Here is an 18012-nt window from a genome sequence, read left to right as displayed (position 1 = left end):
AAGCACGGGTGGTAACAAATAACTGCTCTGGAATTACACCCGGAACAAAACCATTTTCAAATGTGAAACCAAAATGATTTCAAAAATAATTTAAAATTTATTAATAAAAATGATTATAATTTATGATAAAAGTGAGTATGATAATTCAGAATACATGGACTCCCTCGATCCGGATAATTTATTTTCCAAAACTTTCTTAATATAAAGAGGTAAACAAATGAATAAAATATTTTAAATAAAATAACTTAACAAATGATTGATGTCCAAACATAAAAAAAAAGTATTGATTTTCGCAGTACACATATAAATAAATACGAAAATACTTACCTGTCAATAACTTATTGAAAAACCGTATTTCCACAAAATAAATACACTTCATAAATAACAATAAATTAAATTAATTTTTGACCCACCAACCCCCCCCCAAAAAAAAAACACAAAATAAATTAAAATAAAATAAATGCACCTCTTTTTTTTCATCATCCATGTATAAATCTTCACAAATGCTCATCATCTTCCCTCCAATTCTCTTTATCTCTCCTACAATACAACAAATCAACAATACCTTAAAACTTTCCATTTTTATCTCTCTTAATTTGATCTAAAACCTTACATATAATCCTCAACAATGTCTTACACAATTTAATTTTCCATTGTATTATCATCACACTTCAATAAAAACCCAGAATTTTCCAATTTTCCTCATTTTTTTTCATCTACATTTGTCGGCAACCCTTTAGTTTCACAAATTTGACCCTTTTTGTTCATAATTTTGTGTTAATTTTGTATTAATTTTAATACTAGGTGGAGGGATTTTTTCTTCTCTCCATCTAATTAATAAAATTTAAGTAAATTTCCAGAAAAATTCAATTTTTTTTTTTTAGTAATGGAGTACATTTTTGATGGGGAATCATACTTACTTTTACTCAGAATTTCATTAATTTTTCTGGGTATTTGTTTAATTTCCTTATTAAAAAGAAAGAAAATTTCTTTAGATGATATTAATCATAAGAAGAAGAAAATGGGTGTTCTTGATAGTAATAATAATGGTGTATGGAGAAATGAAGAGAAACTTCAAAGACTTAGATGTACAGTTAAGAACTATGATTGGGGTAGATTTGGTACAAATACTGAAGTTTTTAGGTTATATAAAGCAAATTCTGGGTTAAATTCTAGTTCAATTGATCCAAATAAACCTTATGCTGAATTATGGATGGGTACTCATGAATCTGGTTCATCTTTTGTTGAAAGAAAAGATAATTTTTTGGTTAATGGGGATGTTAATCATGGGTTTAGTGTTGTTCATGCAAAATGTGGCGGTTTCGAGGGCGAAACTTTGAAGAATTGGATTGAGAAACATCCTCATGTTCTTGGTAATAAGGTTTTGGAGAAGTGGGGTTGTGATCTGCCTTTCTTGTTTAAGGTAGTTTTTTTGTGTTTTATGTTTTTTGATTATTTGCCGCAATTTTTATCTTGGGTTATTCGGAAACAGTTATTTGCTAACATAAGTGTAAGACTGCGTACATCCGACCCCTTCTTACCCCCGACCCCTCAATTTGCAGGAGCCATTGAGGCACTGGAGTAATGTTTATTGTTGTTTTAGTTGGAAGTTTTGAACTTTGATGAAGTTTCTGTTGACTTGATATATTTTGATTGGTTTAGTTTGTTCTTACTTGTAGTTTGATTGTATGGTGATATAAGGTCAATTTATTCATGTTTCTTGGTGAATCTTGAACTTTAAACTTTATGCACATAACCTTGTGTCATCATGATTAAACTGTCTCACCAATGTGACTGTCTAAAGACGGCTTTTTTCCATGCTATATGGTTCATTTAATGCTAGCTAAAGCTTCTATGGTATAAGCCTAAGGCGGTCTTCAGGGAGGCAAACTTTGTTATTATTGTTTTTGGAGATTCTTGGATCAATTTGAATTATTGATCATGACAAATGGATGACTGGATGATTATTCGGATTAAAGTCAATTCAAAAGTAGCATCCTTAATATTTGGTTATAGTAGTTTGAACTTTGAAGCATGAACTCATTGTTGTTATTGCTGCTTTGTATTTGTATGTTAGGTGCTGTCTGTTGCGAAACCCTTGTCGATACAAGCTCATCCTTGTAAGGAGTTGGCGAAAACGTTGCACTTGAAGTATCCTACAGTTTACAAGGATGAAAATCATAAGCCAGAAATGGCTCTGGCTGTAACTAAATTCGAGATCCTTTGTGGATTTGTCGGTATGGAGGTGAGATACTAATCTATTATTGTTTCGTACTTCTGCTTGATTGTAGTTTAAGTGCTTTATATTATTGCTTTGGTTTCTTTTTCTTTATTGCTTTTGTCCCCAAGACCCCAACTGGGATGCTCTATATATAATTTTGGTCACAAAATAATCATTAGGAGCATAAGTTATCATGACTTGATGAAGCATTCTTGTGGAAGTCAGATGTCGGTGATTGTTCGTTTTAGTGTACGGTTTAGAACTCTAATATCCTTCATTGAAACATTACAGTCTAACTGGATAGCTTCTGCTGATTACCTTCATCTATCACTATCACTATATGCAGCGGTGACCTAGAAATTTATTTTTGGTGTCCCGTTGTATGTTGTGAAAATTTGAATATACGGATTTTTGATGTTTTTAAGCACGAAATTTTGGTGAATTGCCAAAATGGACAAAAGCTTTATTTTTGCTTTCTGGTGTCGGAGGACCCTGTTTGCTATGCGATGCAGACATCTCTGTATGGTCTTGTCATGTTTTCTTGCTTCGGTTTGTTTGCCTCCCGTATATGGGATATCTATGTTCAATTATCATCAACTATATTTACCGCTTCTTTTATAGAAACCTGTCTCTGTAGTTTGTATTAAACGACTGGTAGTTGGAATGTGACATCCTAATTGTTTTCTCTTTTTCTATTGTAGGCTCTTCAAAAAACTCTTGTCAATGTTCCCGAAATATCACAGTTGGTAGGTTCAGCGGTAGTTGATCGAGTAGCCAAGATAACCCCTGAAGACAAGGAAGAGGATGTTAAAGCTGCTTTAAAACAATTGTTTACACAAATAATGTCAGCAAGCGACCATTTGATTGCAGAGGTGCTGTCTTTGTTGATAAGCCGCTTAAGGAAGAAAGATAAAGTATGTTTTACTTCACTATAGAACCATAATTATGCACTATAAATTGAATATTGTGGTTTGTTTTCATTTTTGTTGCTTCCAAAGTTTGCGACATGAAATTTTATCATTGCGTTTTCCATTAAAGGTCGTTGTCTTGAAGCCAAGATTAAAAAAATGGCTATTAAACTCTCTATGCTTATCATAAAGTAGCGACTTTCGTCACATTTTATGAGAATTTTTATTATGGGTCATCTTGCCTCTTTTTCTAGCACAAGGGTAAAGCTGCGTACTTTCGACCCCCTACCCCACTATAAGCAGATGAGACTCATGAGAGTAACGTAGTGTTGTTATGTAGGCCATTCGTATTTACTTTTGTAATAATAATTCTGAAACCTTGTCTGGTCTTTATTTCTAAGCTTTCAATTTGATGGTTTGTAGCATATTCTCTCTAATCATTGATCTCATATCTTCAAGGTTATATTAACTGTCATTGCTCGCCCTAGATGTAGTAGGCTTTCCCCGAATTGAAGGGCTCTTAGTTATATGATTGTCTTCAACGAATCCCACATGTGGAAACTTGACTGAGAACTTGTATTCTTACTGAGATCTTTGATTAATAGATAAAAATAGGTGCCAGTATCACCTTAGAATTCAGCGTTTAGTGGTTAAAATCATGTGATCTAGGTTCAAAACACTTCATCGGAAGTGCTGCCCTTGTGACTTAATTTGCACGAAAAAACTAGATAGTGAGCGTCTTCCAAATGGAGAAAGTTCTATGATTGTTCTGTTGATGTTAATACTGTGTGATTATGCATGATTTTGATGGTGTTGGATTTTTTTTTGTGGTTTTCAGTTGACACCCGAGGAAAAGCTGGTACTACGGCTAGAAGAACAGTATCCAGGAGATGTAGGTGTATTAGCAGCCTTTCTTATGAACTTTATAACTCTAAATCCTGGTGAAGCTTTGTGCTTGGGAGCAAATGAACTCCATGCATATGTTTCCGGTGAATGCATCGAGTGCATGGCCACTTCAGACAATGTTGTTCGAGCTGGTCTTACACCAAAACAACGGGATGTTCAGACACTTTGCGAAATGCTGACCTACAAGCAGGTAATTTTTTGTTTTGATTTTTTTCCCCTACACCGTCTAATTCAAATCATATTACTACCTAATTCACTTATTTAATCTCGCAATGTTACCCTTTTTTTACTTGGGAACACGTTAGTTGGCAGTTGCGTGAATATTTTGGTTAAATAGATCATTCTTACACGAATATAACATGAACATCTCTAAAGAGAATTATTATTTGAGAAATGTACCGAAACTCTGAAAGCGCTTGAACACTGGGCCGTTTCCCATCACTAGTTGGGTTTCGGTAATTTTTTTTTTTTTTTTTTTTTTTTGGTCAATCGAAGCGCGCACTTAAGTCGCATTACAATATAGGGGAGGGGGGATTCGAACCTGGGACCTATTGTCCACAATACCTCCGTCTTAACCACTAGACTAAGACATCTTTGGTTTCGTTTCTGAAGCAAGGGGGTAATTTGTGATAGGTGTCTAGTGTTATGTAAGCAAGTGTGCTTTTCGTTTCTGAAGCTTCCGTCTTTTTGTCTACAGGGTTGTCCTGAAATCCTAAGGGGTTTCAATGTAGAAGGCACAGATGGATGTACAAAGAGGTATCGTCCTCCATTTGAGGAGTTCGAGGTTGATCATTGCCATCTCTCTGACGGGAGAACCATCTCGTTTCCATCAGTAGCAGGTCCCTCCCTGTTTTTGGTTACTCAGGGAACAGGATTACTAAGAGCTGGTTTCTCGACCGAGAAGATCAAGGCTGGTGATGTTTTATTTGCCCCGGCCAACTCCAAGCTAAGCATTTCGTCTGAATCCCGGCTAGAAATCTACCGGGCTGGAGTCAACAGCAAGTTTTTGTGAGTCAACAAAGCGAACAAATTGGTTTGCTGTTTTTTTTACGTGTTCATATATTTACCATAATATACCATTTGTTGTTTTTGTGAAAGAGCTGTTGTATCTAGATATGCTATCACAAAAGTATATAGACATCAGGAAGTTTTTTTTTTTTTTTTTTTTTTTTTTTTTTTTGTATTCCGAACTTTTGTTCCTAGAAGTATAGGAATGTACTCTACCTAAACCAGACTTTGTTTGTAGACATGAAAAGTTATACTACTTGGAAAAGCAATGGGTTTATAATTATCATTTCCGCTTTATATCAATTTTGTAAGCATATCATATTTCGCTAGGATGTCATACATAGCACAACAGCCTCCAAGGGCGAAGGATGAGAATATTGTTTATAGCGGGCATGGGCCCAATGAAAGATATGAGCGAAGAGCTCACTCGTATGTATTGTTAGTTTGTTATCAAGCAAAACCTCTGTATCGGCCTGAGTACATCCTGTCCGATTGACCCTCTTAACATCAAATGCAGAAAATGTTCGTAAAATGCATAACATTGGTAATATTCAACAAGAATGATCGATAAACGATTGAAAAAAATTGATGTGAATTCATTTCCTTTTAACCACCTATGTCGGGTATAATGTTCGATCTCTATGTCGGGTATAATGTTCGATCTCCATATACACGTATATCCCTACGCTAGCCTGTCGTATTTGGTTCATTACAATAACATTATTAACAAAGTGTCCGATTTCACCAACAAAATCCAACCAAAGTTATTGTATTGGTCATGTGACATCCGTCGATATACATAATCTGGCATGTAATATTATTTTGAAAATTCAAGCATGGTGGAACGTCACTAGTTTGCGGCCACATTACATCCATACATGTCTTACAAAATAGGGACGTGCTAAATCCCGCACTTTTTTTTCCTTATGCCGAATGTACCCTTCCATTTGTCACCCTCACCAAATAAGAGAGAAACAAGAAAATTAAAAACCCAAAAAAAAAAGAGGAAACCAACGCTTGACAAAATCAAGCCCCTGACAACCCTTGCCTGACCAGTCCACCACCCTCTCAGCGAAGTCGACCACCCGTCCATCCCCATCAGCGCGCCGACTATCCCTCCACATCTCTATCCCGGCGCCGACGATCCATCTCTGCTCCGATTATCCCTCCACAAACCAATCATTTTGGAACAACCACCGACGCCGCGCCACACTCAAGCTCATTTTGCAGCAACCACCAACATCGCCCCCTCCGATCACTCGACCACCCTACTCCGGTCTGACAACCGCACAACCACCCTACAACAACCCAACTCAATCCAAACCTAGTTGTAAAACCTTTTGTTGATAAAAAAACATTAATTAAATCGACTAAAATACGGGTCTTAATTTAAATCGTTGATAAAACGGCAAAAGTACGTATGATGTGTCCAAATTAAGATTTATAATTATCGAACAATCAAGGGGTTGGTGGATTTAGGGAGAGAAGAGAGAGGTCTAATTAATTCAGTTTTTTTAGATGAAGGGCAATTATAGAATAATAGGATAATGTGTGGAATTTAGCAAATTAGCGTTTGGGATTTAGCAATTGCGACAAAATATTACTGGGCTAAGGCCATAAACAGCTGTTGAACTATCTTGGGTCGATACACAGATTAGAGTATCTAAATTATTTGAAATCATCTACCAGGACCATAAATTAGTTCATATTATTAATTATTAATGATCATCTAGCAAATACTGTCATAAAATTGTAGACGATTTACCAAATTCAACCCATTGCATACAACTCAAAACCGAAATTTACCAAATTCATCTCAAGTTTGGGCTAAACCGAACTAATTCTAGCGTCTAAATCCCAATAGTCACAAAAGAAAAACATTACCAAACACCTTAAATGATCTGTCTTAACCAAACTCAGATTATAACATACATCAAATGACTCGACGACTCATACCAACTCAAATGACCTATTTGTAACGACCCAAGTCACCTGTGATTACTAGCGAAGTGTATGTTTAAACAAGGCAAAAAAACTTTTCAAAAAAAATCGGAATTGGGGTGATAAAGCCAAATTGCCTTTCTGCATCAAGCTAGACAAACAAAATAAACTAAACATGGCAGACACATAGTTCAAAAGTTGATGTCATACAAGTACTTGAAACTCAAATCTCAGGCGCACAAAAGAAAGAAAATTTCAGAAATGTACTTTGTTCTACTAATAAAACTGAAAATGAAGATCATGATGATCAAAATATTGGACAAACTCTAAGTCATCCTTGAGCGGCGGGCAAACCTAAGCTGTCTCGGTGATTGGGTATTCAAAAACGACATCCTTTCCACAAAGCTTCCTGTAGACTCCTGAGAATGTCTCCAGCTTGTATTCGGTGTCATTCCGGGTCTTTGGGTCCAAGTACACCTATTTAGCATTAAAAATCATCAACATTAGGTATTCAACCATGCAACCACAACCGGACATACACGTGGGATTAACTAATTGTTCATATGACTATCATTAGTCTCTTATGAGACGGTCTAATACCATGTATCGTACTAATAGAGTGAGGCAACCGACCTAAACATCTAGTTACCATATTTGTGAGTTGTGACAACTCTGAATCCTTTGAAAAGTTTAAAGAGTTTCAGCCGATTTCACAATGAGATATTCTCATATGCAAATCATCAAATTACGCTTACAATATACTTGCGCATAATCTAGATGAGGTATAGATTACCTTCATGATCTTTGAGCCATCAAGGCGATATCTGCAACGCTTGCCAACAATTTCAGCAGGTTGAACAAGGTCCTCAAGAATGTTCTCATGCACTGATGTAAGAGTACGGGATCTTGGACGCTTGACAGCGGCACCCTTCTTTGGGGGTCTCACAATCCTCCTGGTGGCAATAAATACAACATCCTGTACAATAGATTTTAAATATCATATCATATCATACACAGTAAATTATACAATTCGACGTGAGTAGAATAGCCTGTAACAACCTTAATGTATATAAAATGACATGCAATCAACAAAAAAATAACACAGATGAGAGAAGCAATCTCAATCAAGTATAAAGTGCTTCATGGCTTGGTTTCGATTTAGTTCGGTGAAGGGAACTCTACTGATTTCAAAGTTCAAACATAGAAATTCTCAAACAAGCTATGCATCAGGGAACATCTCTGAATACCAATAGCAAACTGAGTTATATATATACCTTGCCACTAAACTTCTTCTCAAGCTCCCTAACCAATCTCTGATGAATCTTGCGGAAACCCTTCCTCAATCTGTATGGTACATGGATGACAACAGCCTTCTTGTTGTTGGAAATATCGACTTGGCTGCATTGAGGTTAATACCAAAAATGAGACTCGTAAACACACATTAATTAGAAATTACATGCTGATGCGAAAGTCAGACTACATACACAGCGGAGTTGATGAACAGATCCTTCAAATCAGGTTTGAGCTCATTGTTGTTGGTCTCCAACTCAAATAAAGTCTGTACAAGAAACCAATATAGATATTATTAATGATGACAGAAAATCACTTGAAAGATAGTAACCCGTAGATGACAAATATATCAACGATAAGATAACCTACCTGAGCAACATTTTCCTCAAACTCACTAGTCTCTTGACCCCTGTCTTTCTGAATTTTCCTCGCACCAGTAAACATATTTGCAGCGCTAAACAAACTATTAGACAAAACAAATTTAAGAAAAATATTCAGATGAGAGATTCAAAATTCGCGTCTAATTTCCAAATAAAAGTCACCAATGCAATTATAATGGCTAATTTGACACCAATGTCCATAAACATTCCCTACCACACAATAACATATGTAAGCTTAGTTGAAGGATCTGTTCATCAACAAGTTACAAGGCACAAGGCAAACAATTGTGCAACCACACGATTTACTAGGAATAACAGCACACAACTAGGTATAGCGGCACAATAAGAACAACATAGCTTTGTTAAATCATTTGTTTACCTTTTTATCTTTTGTAAGGAGTATTATACTATTATAGGGACGGAGGGAATAAAAGAAGACCCCCTAATTAGCTATAATGGACGCAAAGGGCACACCTAAGACCTCTGAATCATATTTACGACTCCCTCGTCCCAATCATATGTATGTATACTCGAATAAAATACACCTTAGAAAAATAAGTAAACAAACGATTGGGACAAAGGGGTAGTATCACGGCTTACGAGCACCAAACATTACAGATTACAGGTAAACAATCAAATAACACATTTAACCGAAACAAAGTAGGGTTTACTCGAGTTACTCAATTCGCGGAATCATTAATCTGCCAAAACCCCAATTCAGTACTTCCATCACATTCTAACATCCAGGTATTCATCAAAATTACATCTTGATAAACCTTATTATCGTTACATCTGGGTTATTCATCAAATTCACATCACACGAAACATCAAAAATCATCTAATTTACCCCATTCTAACATCTGGGTATTCATCAAAAATCACCTAATTTACCCCATTCTAACATCTGGGTATTCCTCAAATTCACCTAATTTACCCCATTCTAACATCTGGATATTCATAAAAAAAATCATCTAATTTACCCCATTCTAACATCTGGATATTCATCAAAAATCATCTAATTTACCACATTCTAACATCTGGGTATTCATCAAAGTTACCTAATTTACCCCATTCTAACATCTGCGTATTCATCAAATTTACCTAATTACCGCATACTAACATCTAGGTATTCATTAAATTCATCTAATTACCACATTCTAACAACATCTAAACTCTGTGTTATATAACTGAAGAAATAAAATTAAATATGGTTAAAAAAGTTTTAATGGAAAACATGCATAGAAAATAATATCAGATTGAAAAACGCAGAAATCGTTGGAATCTACCTTTGAGCGGCGGAAATGAGAAGAAATGAGAGCTGCGCACAAAGAATGTGTAGTAGTATTATGAAGGGTGAGGGACGAGTGTAGTAGTGGTACTTATATTGGAGTATTAGGGTTTTTGTGCTATGGATCAAATTGGTAGACAAAATTGCTACATGGGCCAACCCACATACTAACAAGCCACAAAATATTGTTTCATACCGGCCATTTTTGTCTTAAACAATAAGACGAGATTTTGTAATCATTTTATGATCAAGTGTAATCGTAATGATCCAGATAGTGTCTCAAAATCACGTCTTATTCTCCAGGCAAATATTTAATCGTATTATTTTTAATAGGTTCATTATTTGATATTCGTTAATTGCAATTGAAACTATAATTTAAGTTGAAACTATTAAATATGATTTTATACAAAATTTATTCACCATTTCTTACTTTTTTGTTATATAATACAAAATCTTAAGTAAGATTGTTTAGTGGGAACGATATGATTATTAATAGGGATGTCAATTGGGCGGGTACCGCATCACACCCGCTCAATAAAACGGAAATAGGTAAAGCTTTCGCATATGGTAGGGCGGGGTGGATTTTTCCTCATGCCCTCTCCTACGAGAAAAAGGATTGTACATCACACTTAATGATTTTTTGAGCTTTTGTGTATTTTTTTTTTTTTTTGAGTTTTATAGAGTTTATAAATTATATTTTAGTTTTATAATGTCAAAAATCAAATTTTTCTGAGCTTATATATAATTTTTTTGAGTTATAATACAACTTTTTGAGATTAAAGTTTAAGTAAATAAACTCAAAAATTTTATAATAAAACTCAACATTTTTAAACTAAAACTCAAAAATTTTAACTTAATGCTCAAAAACTATACCATCTGATGTTCTACATCAGATGTATATATGAACTAACTAAGGTAGTTAGACACTTAATTAGTTATAATAAGGTTGTTACAAGGTTGTTATAGGAGTTGTTAGTCGGTTAGAAAGTTTGTTAGACTAGCCTACATGATCTTCCTATATATAAAGGAAGTCTCTCATTGTAACAACACGACTTATCAGAATACAAAATTATAATTCTCTCTTCTCTTCCATACTCTCTCTCACACATTCATCTTCGTCAAGCTTTCTTAGTACATCTTCATCATTACATCAATCATGATGATGAAGGTTCATAGTATAATCTACATACTGCTCTCCTACCCATTTATGAAAACTTAATAACTATTTATAATGTTTTTTTTTATTAACTTTTTAACCCTTAAATTATAAAATAAAATGAAATTTTTAGAAAATTCGATTTGATTAAATTACATTTTAATGTAAAAAGATATTGACGAAATTTATGATATAATGGGTTAGTGGGTATATAGGGCAAGGAAGGGTTTAGATTCCACCTAGTTGGAGAGAGTACGAGTTTGGGAACTTATATACGCCATAGGTAATGGCATGGGCATGGCTATGGCTATCAACTATATAAGTATTGCTTTGTCATTTGTGAATACGGCTGCGGAAAGTCTACAAACTTGTAGTTGCTATTAAAATTATTTCTAGCACTTCTCAAGCTAACTCAAGTTAGCTTTTGATGAGATGGTTAATCTTTAGTAACCATCTTTTTTTGTAAGAAAACTCTCTCATTATTCCGTATTGAATGAATAAATGAGTATAATAACTTTGTTGTAAAAAGAAAAGACACTCTTATAAATAAATGAGTAAAAAAGCGATACTGTGCAATTATAATAGTGTTACATTAGTCAAAAAATACTATGTTGTGCGGAAACGTGAATTATACCTTTTCTTGTGCCTCTGCTGCAGTGATCTTCATTGTCTATAATAGTACGATATTATTCATTTTGTCCCAAGGTCTCATGTATTTATAGTTGGGCTCTTCCCAAAAGGTCTCATACTATTATATTTATAGACACTTATAGGGATGATCTATTGATCTTCCATCTTTCACCACCGGTGCGACACATTAGTTTGCACCCAAATAATCCTCCCATCAAACCAAGAAACATCATATTCACTTAGGACCTTAACCTCTATGGAGAACTTTCACACCGCACACCCTCAACAAATTTTCAGGCACTCCAAGTATCACCTAGTCTTGATAAGTCCCTTTAACTGACACACCATGCTACAAGCCATGTTTACATCACATGTCACTGGGCAAGTGCGTGCTCTCACATGCTCCTGGTCCTGCATGTCCATTTGTAAATGTGTCCCAATGGGGCTGTGCTACACTCGTATATCGTACTTCCTCTGTATCTAATATACCCTGGATCATTTCAGAAGTTCTAAAAATAACGGTCTCTAGCATCTAATCTGGGAAAGATCTACCAAATCTGTGGCACCCAACCTGAAAAGGGTCCACTTGATTAACAATTCTAGGATACAAACTATCTCTAACGTCCCATGAAACCCATGACGCCTTCATCCATATCGCTCTGGATCGGGCTTGCTCAAGGCTCCTCCATCCCGAGCTAAGAGTTTCATGCCTTATTACAATGTACGACCACCTTCAAGTCTTGACTCGATGCTTTACCAATGTACCACCCATGAACTTGAGAATTTCAAACAATCTGTCACATCGAGTCCACGCGTTGGTGACTCGCGAATGTTATCTGCTCTGTTGTAACACCCCGTAAATTTGAAGACCTTTATTATATTTTAAGAGTAATATTTTAATCTATTTTAATTTAATATTAATTTATTTGAAATAAAATTTATTTGATAAAATATAACCTTATTTTATTTTGAAGAAATGTAATCATTTTTGATAGTTTAGAAATGTTTAAAAGTGATTTAAACTATATTTAAACCTTTTCCTTTGATAAAATAGATTTCGGATAAAAGTCGTAAAATTGGGATATTCCCATTTCTTACGGTCGTTGGGTAAACGAGTTTGGATATTGGGCATATGAGTACTTAATCTTTTAATAAAATCGTGTTTAATAACTTTAATTTTCTCGGAAATCGCGTTCGATGAATATTTCTAATTTCCGTCGAAACGAACCAAAACGTAAACAAATGATCCATCTCCCCCTACTTTTGGCTGGCCACCTACCCTCCATTTGTCCCCTCTTCCAATTTTCATTTCCTCCATAACTCAATCTATCTCCTCCTTCTCTCAAACACCAAAAACCCACTAAAAATCCTCCTTACAATTCCTAAATCCACCATAAATCCTTCATTTCTCCACCAAATTTCATAAAAATTATATATTTGGAATCCTCTCTTCAATCCTCATCTACTAGTAAGCTTTATTTTCATTTCCTCCAATTTTTGTTTAAGACACTTTTTTTTAGGGTTTCGAATTTAAGCTTAATAATTGTGTTTTTGTTGTTTTTATAGGTGAAGAATTTGAAGATGAGTTAGGTGACTCATATGTTGTTGAAGATGAAGAGTAATTTTGGGTTTTAGAAGCTTTCTCAAGTTATTACTTGTCTCTTTGCTAGCTTAAGGTAACTATTCCGAGTTACTCGACGAATTAATGTCACATTAGTAGTTGTATTTGTTGTTTGTTGTTGTTTGTTGTTGTTTGAGACGATCTTGTTGATAAATGAATGAATGGAGTAAGATGAGTATGCTTATGTTTAATTTATGTTACCCATTTGTATATTATTGTTTGGAACAAATTTGGATGAGGAATTATGTGTTGTGACAAGTCCGTTTTTTGGCTGGAACGCGTCAGTACCAGACCGAGACGGTTTCCAATGTTTCCAAAAATATGACAGATTGAACGGCGTCGAAAAATTAGGTTGTTTAGCCACTTGAATCACTCAATTCGGAGTCCGTATGAGTAAATGGCGTCGTTTTATCGATTAAAATTTATAGAGAAGTTTACCCTTGTGTGAGACGGTTATTTATGCTATTTTATTATGCGAGAATTTTGTGGAAATAGTTATTTTGTAAGTTGGAATATATTTTCTTATGTTGATAGTCTTTCACATGATAGAAATTGGAATAGTGCATGAAAATGATATTGTAATGAATTTTGTGATTTGGGCCAAAGTAGGCCAAGACTGAGTGGGCAGTTGACCGAACGAGTTTGGTCAAACTATGTTTAAACCGGTCACCTCGATTTGACCGATGACTGTCATGGGACTCGGGTCGAGGGTTTGTCTTTGAGGTGATATTGGTTGTCATTGGATGTTTTATGTTGATTCCTTGATATTTGTAATTATCATTTCACATGTTGGTTGTTGGATGTTTTGGATGCCTTATGCTTGAGTCTTGTTGCCTCTTTGCCATTTTAGCTTGTTTTCATGGATTATGGTACTAGTGGTTAGCTGGAATTTGGATTATTATTGATATTGGAGATATTGTTGGATTGTCAGCTAAATATGCTCTTGCGAAGCCTTTCATATGCTAGGGTGTGTATGATCATTTGTGTGTGCAAGTTTGGACTCTTTGCCCCTTTTATGGTTAATTGGGTGTCCTACTTGTCTTGTGTGGTGTGGGCTAAAGTATTCAAGATGGGACTAGGTCCTAGATGAGTATTTCGGCCTTCATCATAGATAGGCCATTATAGTCTTTAACGAGTGTATGTTTGCGGCTTAATAGCATTTGTGTCTTAGCTTGGTGGGTTTATATCCAAGTTAGGGCATGACCTCCTGACGTACTCGTAGAAGTATGTGGTCAGTTTAAGTAATAGCCAACCCTTTGGTGGACTCCTTAGGGGTACTCATGTGTGTGATCATGGGTCTTGGATGCGGTATTTTCCGCATGTCGCTAGGTCTGCGCAGGTTTAGGACTAGGGTGTTTACCTTACTTCGTGGTATAGACTCGAGTTACAGAGTGACTATTGACTGTACTAGGAACTTATGCCTGTCTCTAGATATATTGTCCTTTCTTGTTTGATGATTCTATGAATCATAGAAGGTGAGATGCAAGCCGGTTATGGTTGATAGAGTTTGGATTCCTGAATGTTATGTGATTCACATGATAGTGTAGTATGAGTCGGTCTAGTATTCACATGCTAGGACTATGTGTTGTTATATTGTTGTTCACATGATAAGCATGATTGTCTAGCATCTATATGCTAAGGCTATGTGTTATTCATATTCATATTCTTATGTTTACATGTTATATTAATCATGACATTTCGTGGGGGAGAACTCGGAGTTACTCCCCACCGATCGTGGCTTTCGTATTTGTATAAAATGCGATTGACAGGTAGGTGACGCATATATGGGGTACATGGACGAGCTAGCGAGCAAAGTAACCTTGGGACCTAGATTGGCTTTATTTTATTGTGACCCTTAAACACTTTTTATGTCATATACTTTTTTTAGGGACATATGTCTCCCTTTTTCATATTTGGGTTGTATAACTTTGTTTCGCGACTTTAGCGATGTTTTATTTATGAGATTTATTTAGACCTTGCATGTTTGACACCTTCCCATTTGGATATTTTTATAACAGGTTCAGGTTTTAAAAATTACAGGTTTTTACCCAAATGAACCTATTACAAATATATCCATGCAGTTTTTATCTAGAATTATGTGTTTACTTTTCCGCAATAAATGAGGGTGTCACAGTTGGTATCAGAGCATATTTGCTCCCGACGCACGTTTGTGCACCCCCAAATATAAATAACTTGACCTGAAAATAATAAACTTGAGAGATGGGTAGGATGGGTAGACTTAGGACTTTATGTTGTAGTCTCTTTGTGTCTGCTCTTTGTTAGGTTCTAACATGTTTGTTGATTGTCATTTAATAATTGTTGTGCCCTTGGATCAATAACCACAAACCTACTAACACGAAGATCAAAATTTGGCGCTTATTGCCGAGGATTGAAGATTTGTTCAACCTTGAAGAATGCTTCTACTTCCTCGAAGATGTTTCTCATTCTTTACGTACCTTGCCTTCTTCTTTATCTCTTGGCGCTTATCCTCCTTCTAAACTCCCTTTTCTTTCCTTATGAGTTACTCTTGTACTCTCCCCAACTTGTGCTTTGTTCCTTGCTTATCCTCTCTTAACGCCTTTTTGATACTACTCTTTCTTTTGAGGAATGTTGACCTTGGTTGGAAAATTTGACTTTTGAGGAGATTGTTTGTGTCTGACCCTTAAACCTGGTTTTGAGAGGATTTGATGTTGGAAAGACTTAGGTAGTGTGATGAGACATACTTAGTGATTCTTATACCCAGTTCCTTGATAAAGTGAGTGTGGTTGCTTAGTGGAGTTATTTGTGTTAACGAGTGTGAGTTGCTCTTGTGGCTAAGGTTATGGAACTTGGCTTTGTTGTTTATGTTTGGGATTAGAAAGGCTTGGGAAGTGTAGTGAGACGTGTCTTGGGATGCCAATGTTTAGAACTTGACTTAAAATGGATGATATTGAATGGTGGATTTGAGGATGTAGAATTGACTAAGTAAGTCGAGTTTTTGATTGGCTTCCATGATCACTTTGGATACGAGTATAGCTTTGTTGGAGTGCTGACCATGATGTTGTGGGAGTTGTTTGTGGATGTTTGAGGGTTTGGAGTGATGAGATCACACTTATAGTGGAGTACCTTGTTTCACGAAATTGCTTAGGATGAAGTAACATGAGTGTTTTGAGGAAATCCTTGGAAGTGTTGTGGTTATAAATTTTAATGTTAGGAAGTTTTTGGAACCGTTTAGGATGATGTTGTTGTTTGAGGTTTGAGTACCTGGCATTTCCTTGTTGTCTAATTCCTTTCTTCTTTGACCATAAGGGTTACCATTCATACCTCTCTTTCTCGCTTCATCATGCTCCCCCTTTAAGTTTGAAACTCATAACCTATGAAACTCTATCTTTGACATCTTTGTTGACCTTACCTGAGGATGGTGTGGACTACGATGTTTATTGTGATGCTTCAAAGCATGGTTTAGGTTGTGTCTTGGTGCAAAATCGAAGAGTTATTGCTTATGCTTCTCGACAACTGAGGGTTCACGAGGTGAATTATCCGACTCATGATCTTGAATTAGCCGCCGTGGTACATGCCTTGAAGACATGGAGGCATTACCTTATTGGAGTTCATTGCCGCATTTATACCGATCATAAGAGTTTGAGGTGTATCTTTACCCAGAAAGAATTGAATATGAGGCAAAGAAGATGGCTAGAGTTGGTGAATGATTATGATGCCGAGTTGATTTATCATAAAGGGAAAGCAAATGTGGTGGCCGATGCTTTGAGTAGGAAGACTAGTCACTCTTTGAGCACTATCCGCGTGTTACCTGATGAACTTACCACGGAATTTCAAAAGTTAGGGATAAGCCTTGTTGGGAAGGACTTTGACTATCTTAGTGCCTTGAGTGCAGAACCCGACTTTTTACCGTGAGATCCATACTTGCCTACCTGAGGATGCTACTTTCAAGTCCATTCAAGCAAAAATCCAACTTGGGCAAGCTAAGGATTGTGTGGTGGATAGTGATGGATACCTTCGTTACCAAGGTAGGATGTATGTTCCGAGAGTAGCCGAGTTGAGGAAGAAGATCCTTGATGAAACTCACCTTTCTCCTTACTCTATTCATCCTGGTGGTGACAAGATGTATAAAGACTTGAGATTACAGTTCTGGTGGCCTAGGATGAAGATTGATGTCCTAGAGTATGTTAGCAAGTGTCTTACCTGTCAGAAAGTGAAGATTGAGCATCAGAAACCCGGAGGTTTGCTACAACCTTTGGATGTCCCCCTTTGGAAGTGGGAGTCCATTTCCATGGACTTTGTGATGACTTTACCTAAGACTACTAGCGGAAAAGATGTTGTTTGGGTAGTTGTAGATCGATTGACCAAGTGTGCTAGATTTATACCTATCAAGGAGACATGGAACTTAGATGCCCTAGCTGGTGCCTACGTGAAGGAGATAGTACGCTACCATGGAGTGCCTAAGGATATAGTTTCAGATCGTGACCCGAGATTCTGTTCCGTTTCGGACTCGCTTTGCAAGAAGCCATGGGTAGTAAGCTACGATGAGTACCGCTTTTCATGCCGCTACGGATGGATGGACAGAGAGGACTATCCAGACTTTAGAGGACCTCCTCCGTGCTTGTGCTTTAGACTTCCATACTTCTTGGGAGAAGTGCTTACCTCTTGTTGAATTCTCCTACAA

At 36.1% G+C, this 18012-nt stretch overlaps 2 protein-coding genes across 2 annotated transcripts; one reads left to right on the top strand and one right to left on the bottom strand.

Moving 5' to 3' along the window:
• Positions 1–533: 533 nt before the first annotated feature.
• Positions 534–5195, top strand: LOC141612482 (mannose-6-phosphate isomerase 1-like). Its single transcript, XM_074431274.1, has 5 exons — positions 534–1423; positions 2078–2245; positions 2923–3135; positions 3968–4225; positions 4733–5195. The coding sequence occupies exons 1-5, from the start codon at positions 887–889 to the stop codon at positions 5045–5047; spliced, it is 1491 nt and encodes a 496-aa protein (XP_074287375.1). The 5' UTR covers positions 534–886; the 3' UTR covers positions 5048–5195.
• A 1912-nt stretch (positions 5196–7107) lies between these two features.
• Positions 7108–10026, bottom strand: LOC141612488 (small ribosomal subunit protein eS7-like). The gene is made up of 6 exons (XM_074431281.1): positions 9941–10026; positions 8644–8737; positions 8469–8542; positions 8259–8382; positions 7778–7960; positions 7108–7461 (listed from the first exon to the last, which is right to left on the bottom strand). Exons 2-6 carry the CDS (start codon positions 8716–8718, stop codon positions 7339–7341), a joined length of 579 nt encoding a protein of 192 aa, XP_074287382.1. The 5' UTR covers positions 8719–8737; positions 9941–10026; the 3' UTR covers positions 7108–7338.
• Between the last annotated feature and the right edge of the window lie 7986 nt (positions 10027–18012).

The sequence above is a fragment of the Silene latifolia genome, chromosome 11 (assembly GCF_048544455.1).
Source record: "Silene latifolia isolate original U9 population chromosome 11, ASM4854445v1, whole genome shotgun sequence".
Lineage (NCBI taxonomy): Eukaryota > Viridiplantae > Streptophyta > Magnoliopsida > Caryophyllales > Caryophyllaceae > Silene > Silene latifolia.
Note: the sequence above shows the minus strand (reverse complement) of the source record. Positions and strands in the feature narration are given on the sequence as shown.